At 33.4% G+C, this 12,095-nt stretch overlaps 1 protein-coding gene across 1 annotated transcript in view; it reads left to right on the top strand.

Moving 5' to 3' along the window:
- LOC118204153 (bone morphogenetic protein 2-A-like) overlaps window positions 1–11,319 on the top strand; it is a 96,800-nt gene extending 85,481 nt beyond the window's left edge. The window contains exons 4-5 of the mRNA XM_035376476.2: window positions 3,706–3,861; window positions 10,556–11,319. Of these exons, the coding sequence (XP_035232367.1) occupies window positions 3,706–3,861; window positions 10,556–10,977 (578 nt within the window). The 3' untranslated portion in view covers window positions 10,978–11,319. The remainder of the gene's footprint in view (window positions 1–3,705; window positions 3,862–10,555) is intronic.
- The last annotated feature ends 776 nt before the right edge of the window (window positions 11,320–12,095 follow it).

The raw sequence follows: 12,095 nt of genomic DNA, 5'->3' as shown, positions 1-12,095 counted from the left end.
AACAGATGGAACAGTTTACTTATAAGGTTTAAGAAAAATCCTGAAATTTTTGACAAGTATTCAAGGGTAATTGAAGATTATCTAAATAAAGGAATAGCTGAAAGGCTCCGAAGAATTCTGAAGAAAACATCTATTATTTGCCACACCATTGTGTAATCAGAGAAGATCACGATTCTACGAAATTAAGGGTCGTATTTGATGCTTCCTCGCATACTCATGACTATCTTTAAATGATTGCTTACATTCAGGACCAAATTTAAACCCTGAATTATTAGATTTGCTAATTAAATTTCGTTAACACAAAATAGCATTTTCTGCAGATATCGAAGCTGCTTTTCTACAAATTCTGTTGAAGCATGAGGACAGAAATGCAGTAAGATTTCTTTGGACTTCAAGGGAAAAGGAGCAACCGACGATTTTAAGAATGACGCGTGTAATATTCGGAGCAACCTGTAGCCCCTTTTTATTGGCAGCAACTATAAAGCATCACGCAAGAAAGTTGAAAGCACAATATTCAAAGATCTGTCAGCTTCTTGAAAAAAATTTTTACGTAGATGATTTGATTCATAAGATAGATTTGATTCACAGATGATAAGGAAGAAGCTGCGGACATTTATGAAGATGTGAAAAGAATTATGATGCTTGCTAGTTTCAATATGAGAAAGTGGAGGAGCAATAACGCCCAATTACATGCGATTTGGAATGCAGCTGAAAATACGAAGTTTAATGGAGACGGAATGAATAGCACTTTGTTAGGATATATTTGGAATCATGAAGCAGATAAACTGAAATTTCGAATCAAAGATGAATTACTCAAGGATCCGGCTGAGGAAATAACAAAACGGAAGATTCTTCAAGTTGCGGGCGAACTATACGATCCTATTGGTTTCATATTTCCCTTTGTTGTTGCAGCTAAAATGATGATGCAAGAATGTTGGCAAAGAGGTTACCAATGGGATGCACCACTTGATCAAGAATTGCAGAATCGATTTAAAACCTGGTATAATGAAATTCCTAAATTAAAAAATGTTGAAATTCCAAGACATTATTTCAACAATCTGTCAAAAGGAAATCTGTCGAATATTCAATTGCACTGTTTTACAGATAGTAGCCAAAAGGGATATGGTGCCGTTGTATATTTGAATGAAAATGAGTTAACAAAAACATCATTTGTTATGTCCAAAGCAAGAGTTGCTCCCATAAAAAGGGTTACGTTACCTCGACTGGAGCTTTTAGGAGCAGTCATAGGAGCTCGACTCATCACATACATCCGACATTCGTTGAAAAACATAGAAATGAAGATTTATATGTGCACAGATTCAGAAATTGTATTACATTGGGTCAAGGCTGATCCTACAAAATGGAAACAATTTGTACGAAATAGGTGTCTAGAAATCCAAGAGAAAACTGATCCAGATTGGTGGAATTATTGTCCCAGCCATGAGAATCCTTCGGACTTATTGACGAGAGGACAGAAGGTAGAAACCCTTTCAAAAAATGAACTGTGGTGGTATGGACCACCTTGGCTTGTCAAAGATAACAACGTTTGGCCCAGATCTTCGAGAAATTTTAAGGAAGATGATAAAATAACAATTCTGAGAAACGAAAAGGAAAGAAGCAAGAAATTTTAACAGCAAACTGTATTGTTGAAAATATCATTCCTATCGAGAACTTCAGTGACATATAAAAGGTATATAGAATAACATCTTATGTTTTCAGATTTATCAGTAATTTGAAAAACCCAAAACTAAGAAGAATTGGACATGTTAAGGCTGAAGAGATGAATGAAGCAGAGAATTTCTGGATCAAGAAAACTCAGGAAGAAAATTTTAGAGAAGAAATAAGGAAATTAAAGATGAAACAAAGCATACATAGTTCGAAAATATTTACATTAAATCCATTTGTAGACTCAAATGGAATACTCAGAGTAGGAGGAAGGCTTCAAAATGCTGAGTTAAGCTATAATCAAACATACCCAGCAATACTACCTGAGAAGTCTCATTTCACAGATCATATCATTAAAGATTGTCACGAAATGCAAGCACACGCTGGTGTAGCTGAAACTTTAACGCAAATTAGGGAAAAATTTTGGATACTTAAGGGTCGACAGCGTGTAAAGAGTAATATTAACAAGTGTGTGATTTGCTACAGATTTAAAGCCAAGCCACTAAGTCAGGATATCGCTCCTTTACCAATCGAAAGAATAACAGAGGCAAATCCCTTCGAAGTTGTAGGACCTTGATTTTGCTGGTCCTATGAGTACAAAGGATGAAACTGGGAAAGCTTATATTGCTCTGTATACATGCGCTGTAACCAGAGCAGTGCATCTGGAACTTGTGTCTAGCCAAACAGCAAATAATTTTCTTCTGTCCTTTAGAAGATTTATTTCAAGAAGAGGAGTATGTCGAATAATATATTCAGACAATGCAAAAACCTTCAAAAGAGCAGACAAGGATTTACAAAAACTATGGAATACCATCAAGGACACAGAAGTTCAAAATTATTTTGGTAATAAAGGTATTGAGTGGAAATTCAATGTGGAGAAGGCGGCTTGGTGGGGCGGTTTTTGGGAAAGGCTTATTAGATCTATCAAGTCATGTTTGAAGAAAATACTCATGAAGGCTTCACTTAAATTTGAAGAGCTGGAAACAGTTTTAATTGAAATTGAGGCGATATTGAATTCGCGTCCACTGACGTATGTTTATAGTGAAGTTGGAGAACCAGAACCGCTGACGCCAGCTCATTTTCTAGTTGGACGAAGACTGACATCCTTACCATCTGGCAAAATTCTTGAACCTGATTCAACTAAAGAAAATTTAACAAGGCGATATAAATACCGGCTAAGGTTATTAGAAGAGTTTTGGAAAAGATGGAAAAGAGAATACTTACTTGAAATTAGAAACGTAAAACAAATTCAGAGAGGTAATGCTGTAACAGATCTTTTGAAAGGCTCTGTAGTTCTAGTACATGAAGAAAAATTACCAAGATTATTATGGAAGATGGGAGTTGCACAGAAGTGTTATCCAGGACGAGATGGGAAAATAAGGGCTTGCACTGTCCGTTTAGCTAATGGAACTCATCTTCGTCGTCTTGTGCAGTTATTGTACCCATTAGAAAAGACTTGAACTCTTTGAACTGAATACAATGAACTTAAATTGCGAACACTGCATCTATGAACATTTAAACCTGTAGAACATTAAAAACATTTAGTGTTTAAGATAACTTCAGAATCCAATCCTTTGATGAACCAAGAGTTCATCGAGGGGGAGGATGTTACAGTTTATGTAGCTGGCCACGAGAGGGCGCAGCGTTTTTTACTTTTAGCTTGTTATATTTTTCTTACCGCATTGCGGATTTTTGAGATAGATGTAGTGGCAACCAGAAAAACATGATGAATGTTCTAATGTAAGCATACAATTCTTGTACATAGCTGTAAATAAAGCTTCTGTGTGATAAAAATGAAAAGGAATTCCAAGCGTTCCTGTGGATATTCATTAAGAAAGATAAGCAAAATTTCACTTATCAATGTTGTTAAATGTAAATAATAAGAATAAGAAAAAAGTTCATAAGTTGCAACAGAGCCTACACATAGTGTAATACGATGAAAAAATGTAATTTGGTTTATCAGTCAAACAAAAGATGATATATCATTTATACAAAAATTTAACTATGATTACTAATAATTACTTCTTTTTGTCTTCGTAGGCTTAGCCTTGAGCGTCAGAGGCTTAGAAAATGAGCCTATCCCTAAAGGTTTGGTGAGGTTTGCGAAAGGAAATCGTACTGACAAGCAACCTCTCCTGGTAATATTCATCGATGACAGCAGACAAAAATCTGGAAGTTTCTTGTCTGCACCAGAAGGTAAAAGCAACGAAATAAATTTTAATTGCCATTATTGTATTTTTGAATGTGCTTACATTTACTTCATTCCATATACATTCTTTTTCAAAAATTTGTAGTTTTAAACTAAAAGAGAAAAGAAATTTTGCATTTTTAGATAGCATTCTATGGTTTCAGCGAAAACATCGCAGACGCCGAGAAAACAACGCACGGAGAAAACATCGTGGTACAAAACATCGTGGGAGAAACATCGCAGAGAGAAAACATAAAAATATCGTGGGACAAAATATCATGGTCGTGGTACAAAATATCATGGTCGAAAATAAAGCGTTTTAAAACTTCGCAGTTGAAAAACATCGTCGTTGAAAATATCGTGTTAAAAAAAAAGTACCTGCAAATCATCCCATGACGATAAAATCGCATACATGCGTTTTTCAAATCGCATAGTGACATATTATGCAACTGACATTCGTCATAACTAACAAATCGACATCCAAAAAATTGATTGCACGCTATACATGGAACTGCTAACGACACATTAACAACAAACGGAAATAAAACGGTATGTAATTTTCATTAAAATAATATCTTATTAACAAATGTGAAAGAAAATAATTTGATCATTAACTAAGCAATTTTTATGGAGGTAACCTCATGCAGTTGTTTATCTTGCTTTTTCTAAGCATTTTTAAACTGTACTTTTCATGAAAAATTATCATTTAAACTTTATAAAATAAAGCTTAATTTATGAATGACCTTTGTTTATTAACTCTATAAATTTAAAATTTTACTAAGCTTTTTTAAGTTGCATTAATTTTCTACTCATTTTTAATTTTTAAATGCTTAAGTTTCCTTCTTATTTTTTTCAGCAAAAATTTATTAGTCAAATATAGGGCATATAGAAGTAAAAGAGTCACTCTTTCCTTCTTGCGCTCTATGTCCTTTATACGAACAAGCATTTACAACCTTTAAAACGCACGTGTGCGATGTTATCGTCATGCGATGATTTGTAGGTACTTTATTTTTTAACACGATATTTTTGACGACGATGTTTTTAAACTGCTAAGTTTTTTAACTGCTTTATTTTCAACCACGATATTTTGTACCATGATGTTTTAGAAATGCGATGTTTTCTTGCACGATGTTTTGTACCACGACGTTTTCTCCTTGCGTTGTTTTCTGCCCGACGTTTTCATCCGCGATGTTTTTGCCGCGACGTTTTCGGCGGACCCCCATTCTACAGTTCAAGAAAAGAAGAAAATCTTTCAACTGCTCCATTATGTTGCACCATAAATCCGTGTAGAAAATAAATTACAGGCCAATATCAATGTATACTGTAATATTAATGTACAATATTAATGTAATGTAATGTATACTGTAGTTTGGTAGCGATCTTCTTAATGGCTATGACAGATGTACAGGAAGGAATTAACACTTTATTATAATAAATAATAGCTCACACAATACGATAAAGAACTATGAATAGCTCAAGGAGAAAAATAGAGTGAACTCTCTTTAACATGCAAGGAATATCACACATCACTAAAATTACAGCTTCACCAAGCATAAGCTTAATATGGCCGCACAAAAATGAGTGAATAACCGAACTGCTTAATTCTCGACTTTAAAGTAGCCATTTTTAAGGGACTGCTTAAGTGCTTTTGGTACCTTTAAAAAATTCGTCCCTAGGGCTTTGCTTTTTCCTTCAAACTTCCAGAATGTCACCAAGTTTACAAAATATCCTCAAAGTTGCCAGTTTGGAGACAAAAATTATCTCGTTGCGACCTTATAGATAGGTCTCTGCCTACATCTTCGATTCTAAGAGAGTTATCTTTATAAGTCAGACATTGATCGATTGAGAATAAGGGGTAAAAATTTGTTAAAAAATACAAGATAAAATTACTACCTAAATAAATAAATAAAATTCTAATAAATATAAGAATTAAAAAAACGGAAAGCTTTAAGATTTTATATATGTCCAAAGGGGTGTTGTTAACGTTTTGTGTGTGACCTTTATTAAATATCATGTTCTTCGCATTTAAACCATAAAACTCAATTCAACAGCAATATCGCAAAATAATTTTTATCTTTAAAATTTCCGATGCATAATCTCGAGCGCTGGAGATAATTTTTTTTTTTCTTTTTCCGTACAGTGTTGCATGCTCGCTTGACCATCGTTGAGTTTCTTAATCAAAAACTCATAAATGCTTCAAAAAATATGAAATAGGAAAATAAATTCCAAATTCCAAATTTGGGCTCCCAGATGCCCATATTCCCGGGGGAGACGTGCGTTATTCAAAATTTGATGGCTCTTGGTACCGTTGTTTTATCATAATGCGAGAAACATACATGCATTTATACAGATTCTTCATTATTTAATTTCTTTACATATAATACAGAACGATAATATTTGGTGGCAAAAATTTAAAAAGTGATTCGCCGTTTACAGTGAATCAACGCAAAATTCCAAAACGAAATTAATAGTCCTTCTGGTTAAATTGCCCCTTTGGACTAATAAACAAATTATAAAATCCAAAATACAATAAAATAAGAAAATTACAGTATCATTCTTTGTGTTCTAAAATAATTTTTTTAATAATTTGTTTTATTGAATGGCAATAAAAATCGAAAACATTTAAGCAAAATCAAGAGACTTATTTACAGACAGAAAAATATTCGAACGCACTTGAAGAGATTGAAGGTGATTTTTATAAAATCTGTTAGCTATTTATTCTTATTATATACTAGATGATAATATAAATTTATCTTTGTCTAAATAAATGTGATTTTGTTTATTCATTTTTTAATAATTAATGCAGGTATCTCTTGATTAATGCCATTGAATTAATTCTTCGATGTTGCCACGTATCATAATATCACTCTACTCAAATAAAATCAATTGAAATTACATTTTTTTTTCATGATTTAACTACTGTATTAGCAATTTATATAAATGGTATTATTATAAAAAAACTTTAGAAAATATAAAGCTTGCAGCCACAACAGTTACTGTAATTTTTATTGCTAAACAAAAAAGTTAAAAGGTAATCAAGAATCGTTTGAATAGTTTAGTTTTCTTTCTTATCAGTTCTATAATAACAAGCAAAATGGTATTGGCAAATGAAAATGTTTCAGTAAATATCTGAATTCATGTTCACTTCTCGCTGTTGAAGCGAATCTAAAATGTGAAATATTTCATGCAGTTTTCTTCGTTGTAATTCTTTTTTCACGTTGCTGTTCAGTTTCAAGCAGATCGTTGTCAGTTGATCTTCCGAATTCGAATCCAGTAAATCTAACATTTTGTACAGCAAATCACCAAAACAAGATCTTTGCAGTTATAATGGTTCCCTAACCACAGTGGCCAGAAGATAGTCCTTAATCGTCTTGGAATCTCATTTTCGCATTCAGCTCATTTTTTGTGTTCAGATATGCACTGCAGTTCTATATCAAGATCACTGTCTTTCAGATCTTCTCAGTTTGTATCCAATAATTTATTAAGATTCTCTGCATCAAATCTTCGAAACTAGTCTTTGCAAAGATTTCTGAACCACACTGTCAAAAGGCACTTCTCGAGACCTGCATCATATTTTGGTATGATAAATTTTAATGGCGCGTTAGTTAAACTCATACCACGAGTATTAAGTGATCGTCGCAATTAATTTCGCAGCGTTAGTCAAAGTAAAATCGCGTTAAATGAGAATGCCTGTATAATAAAATTTTTAAGTGTCTCTAATTGTTTATATTTGTACAGGCATTAATGTTATGATCTTTTTTTTATTTTCAAAATATTTGCTTCTTTCCTTATGTAATTAAAATATCGTTGGTTACTGTAATTCATATAACGAGCCAGACCTCATTATCGCGTGAGATTACAAGCCTGGACTTCAGGGAGACCTCAAATCATCCTGTAGTTTCTCATAATCCTTCTTTCTCCTCATAAAAAACAAGTATCATAAAAGTAGGTGTTAGGAGTTTAAGAAAGGATACTCTGGCTGGTTTAATAAAGACCTTATAAGGAATCCGAATTAAGAAACGAATGTTAATGTGGTGCTATAATGTTTAAACAAAATATGTAAGTATTACAGCGTTATCTATATAAAAAAATTAAATGTTTTGCTGCAAAATAAATCATATTTCACACGTATGCCATTTCTTAAGTTATAACCAAACATTCCCTTGGGGTTCATGGTACCTTGCCCGGTACGTAAACTAGAAATTCAGTGGTATGCGAAAAATTACAGTCTTGTCTGAAGGATACACACCTGAAGAGAGGAGTACTTAAAAAAATAAAAAAGTAATTACCCGTCAACGGTACATAAAAGAAAGATGATGGATTGAAGTTGACGGGATTAGAGAAATGTGATTCGAATAGAATTTTGACGTGGCATTAATTCCAAATGGGTTATTTCGTAATGCACGAAACTCCCATGAATTTACAATGGTATTTTGTTCTGATTTTCTTGTCTGCAACTGCTGCTTCAAGAAGCTGCAGCTCTCTAAAACTTTCAACACTAAGTAAGATGATTTATACAAAATTTATCCTCCAGACGGTTACCATTAATAGAAGAAATGGCTATAATCTTAACGTGTATGCAAATTTCTTTTTCGAGTCCCATCCATTAACGTACTCATATTTAGAAATGAAAATGAGTCATTGACCATCTTAAAGCAAGGTTTCTTAAGCTGTCTGACCTCATGACTATTTTTATTGAAGAAAATCTTTCGCGATTTTCTAAGCAATTCAACCTTTATATCAATGCAGATAAATATCTTCGCATTATTGAACTATTTCGCAGCACAGAGCAATGAGCAATATTCCAATGACAATGCATAATATTTAATAGTGATAGCAATATGTATATTATAGATTGAAAAGAATAAACTTTGACTGGTTTTCACTCAATTCTCACAAGGTCTGTATAGATGGTATAACATTATGAAATCTCATCTGTAGGTGGTATAACATTATGAAATAAATCTTTGAGTAAAAGACGCGGCTATTCTGTTCTAAGACTACATTATTTAGCTGGCAATCGAATAAACAATGTCAGAATCTCTTTTTCTATAAAAATAATAATAGCCGAAAGTGCGAATCGCCTTCAAATTATCCTCAGTTTTGAGTATTGGCCTACTCGGAGGTTATAATTAAATTCTAATCAACTTACGTCTCTGCTTTGTCACAAAACATCTTTCCTGATTTTTTGAGCAACTTTAATATTAAAAGATGCTCTTAGCTACATTATTCTATAAATCAGGGAACCAATAAAATAGAATGAAAACTGTCATACAATAATATATCATAGTGCAGTATATAATATTCATAATAATATACTATGTAACAAACCTAGTACTAAGTATGGTAATTTTAAGCACAAGATCTCCGAATCTGTGTCATTTCCAGTAAGGTAGCTCTGACGCATATTTTTGAGAATCTAGCATAAAGAAGCGGTAAGTCCGTGTTTCCTTCTGTAAGGGGACGAATCAAGACATTTTTTTATATACCAGTAATTTTCTTTCTTGACCAATGCTCAAAAAATGCTAATTGCAGAAAATCAGTCCTAGCTCAAAATGGCTCCCATGACAATAAGACCCGAACTCATATGTAACAAAACTGATATTTTCATTTCTTTTAATCTGATAAATATTCCTTATGATTGATTTCTTCTGTTGCCTAGAAATGAAAGAAAATGGTTGTTCAATTGAATGAACAAGAACAAAGAGTGAAAACAACAAAGAGAGAATAACAAAGAGTGAAAGGTAGAGGCACTGTTAATACATTCTCGTTAAACACATCAGTGTGTCAATGAAAGTTGGACAGTTGTGACTTCCAACTCTCGTTAAACACATCAGTGTGTCAATGAAAGTTGGACAGTTGTGACTTCCAAACGCCTTCTCAATGAACAAAAAGACATGTACTTAACGAAACAAAGACATATTGAAAGCCTTATGTTTGAAGTATGTCGAAGAGGTCATAAGGACGCATTTTTAATTTTTATGTTCAGTTATCTAGAAAAAAAATCAGCTTCGATAGTTGTTCATTCTTCACACCAATTTGCCATTCCGTTACTGTATAACTCTGCTGCAAACATTTACTACACTTCTGCCTGTTCAACGATCTTACACTCAGATATGTCCAAGATGCTGGCAAATTATCACCCTGAACTGCTGAACCTCTTCAAGACACGGAATAACTACAATAAAACAACATTTCATTAACTTTTCGAAGATGAGTAAGCAAAATGAGAAGTGACTTGTTTTTTTTCGAATTGACTTGCCAATATACAAAAACAAAGTTTCTCTTGAAAAACCCAAGACTGGTTGGTTTCGTACCAATTAGTACTTAAAGTAATTTACTAACTTCAACAGTAAACAAGAACAATTACCATTGCTGAGGAATACGGCAGGCGCTAAGCTTTTCCAAGGCAACATGCAACGTTCACTTCGGCACTAACCTATCTAGTTTTTGAACCCATTAACTTGCTACTAAATTACACAAACTTCTGTTATGAGCATATAACAGCTTCTGTCATGAACGAATGACAGCTTCTGTTATAACGGAATGACGTGCGCTTAGAGAAGATAGGATAGTGTTTAACTTAACTAACAGTTATTAAACCTTAAAAACAATTATCACAGTCCTTTCATTATTTTGTATTGCCTCACTTAAAGATATATTTGCATATTATGAGTAATATTTTATTCTTTTTTATTTAAGGTTATAACAAGTACCAAGTACCTGTCAAATCGGCTCCAGCTGCGGAGTCGCCAAGAATAAAACGTGGTGGAGGAATATCTAATGTTCCACAACGTACCAAAAATGAATCATGCGCACGTTACCAACTATACATCGACTTCGAGCGTATGGGTTGGGCTGCGTGGATCATCAGCCCCAAAGGTTATAATGCATATCAGTGCAAAGGACATTGTCATTTCCCATTGGGGCAAAACCAACGCCCTACTAATCATGCCACAATGCAGAGCATCGCAAGCGAACTGTCTCTGGCACCGAATGTGCTGCAGCCATGTTGTGTGCCAGATAAACTACTGTCAATTTCGTTACTTTATTTTGACGAACACGGCAATGTGATTTTGAAGCAGTATGATGACATGGTAGCAGCAAGTTGTGGTTGCCACTGATATCATCCAATTACCCTGTATTCATACTGCCTTTTCTTAGCATTCTGCCAATTGCCTAAGATACTTTTTAGCTGCCGAGCAGTTATGAATCATTGGAAAAGATTTAGAACTTTTAACATATCTGCATTGCAAGCAGTAACTTCGTAAAGATGTAATGCAAACAGTAACTTCGCATTTTGTGAATATGATTTTATCTGAAAAAATGGAAGTTGACAAGAAACAGCCTAGATTCACCATTCGGATAAAAGCAGTCTTTTACTTTAATATTTTATTTTGATTGTTTTATTCTTTTGTTATTTTGTTGTCAAACAATACCATAAATAAAAATATGCTAAACTGTGAGTAGCTTTATTTTTTTCCTTTTTTTCTTTACTTGACACTGTGAGGTTGTCAATACTTGAGTGATAAAATTGCTGAACATTGGTATTTCGACTTAACCAGAAATTCGCGCCAACAGAATGGATGCATGCTCACTTCTCTGCTTTTTATACGAATGTGAAGTGAACATGAGCAAGTTTCCGTCAATAAATCTTCCAGAAAGAAAACTTTATCTTAGAATGTTGGTCCTTATGAGCTATCCCATAAACCAAGTAATGTAATATCTTACATGATACCGAATTTATTTAGGTGCTAAATTTCTTAAAAGGAAATTCTTAATTTTCTGAGACAGTTATAAAAAACAAATTTAAAATTGATTTTGCACGAATTCAAGAAACGATTTCTTCATTTTAAAAGGGCCAGTCAATGGCCAAATTGATAAGACCTTTGGACAATGGCATTTAGATTGAGGTTCAAATCTCAACATGACCACTTAATAGGGTTTTCGTATTTTTTCCGTACATAACATAAATATAAACCAGTTTCTCTTAGAATACCCTCCACGACGGCATTCATTCTATGAGGCAGAAAGCTCATGTGTTTATTTAGATCAATTAACCACCATTTTAGAAGTAAATTTTAGGAAAAGTGTAATTGCCATCTGTGTCAAAAATAAACTGGTAAATAATCCTATATTAATCAGTGTTCTATGAATTTTGAATAAAAATCTCTAATTTTTTGCAGGTGGGCCTAGAAGTACATCTACTTTAAAACCATGTTAAAAATTTTATAGGTTATAG

The sequence above is a fragment of the Stegodyphus dumicola genome, chromosome 8 (assembly GCF_044657685.1).
Source record: "Stegodyphus dumicola isolate Sdum_Otavi_A_Nest chromosome 8, ASM4465768v1".
NCBI classification, from domain to species: Eukaryota; Metazoa; Arthropoda; class Arachnida; order Araneae; family Eresidae; genus Stegodyphus; species Stegodyphus dumicola.
The sequence above is the reverse complement of the archived record's forward strand: the minus strand, read 5'-3'. Positions and strand labels throughout refer to the sequence as shown.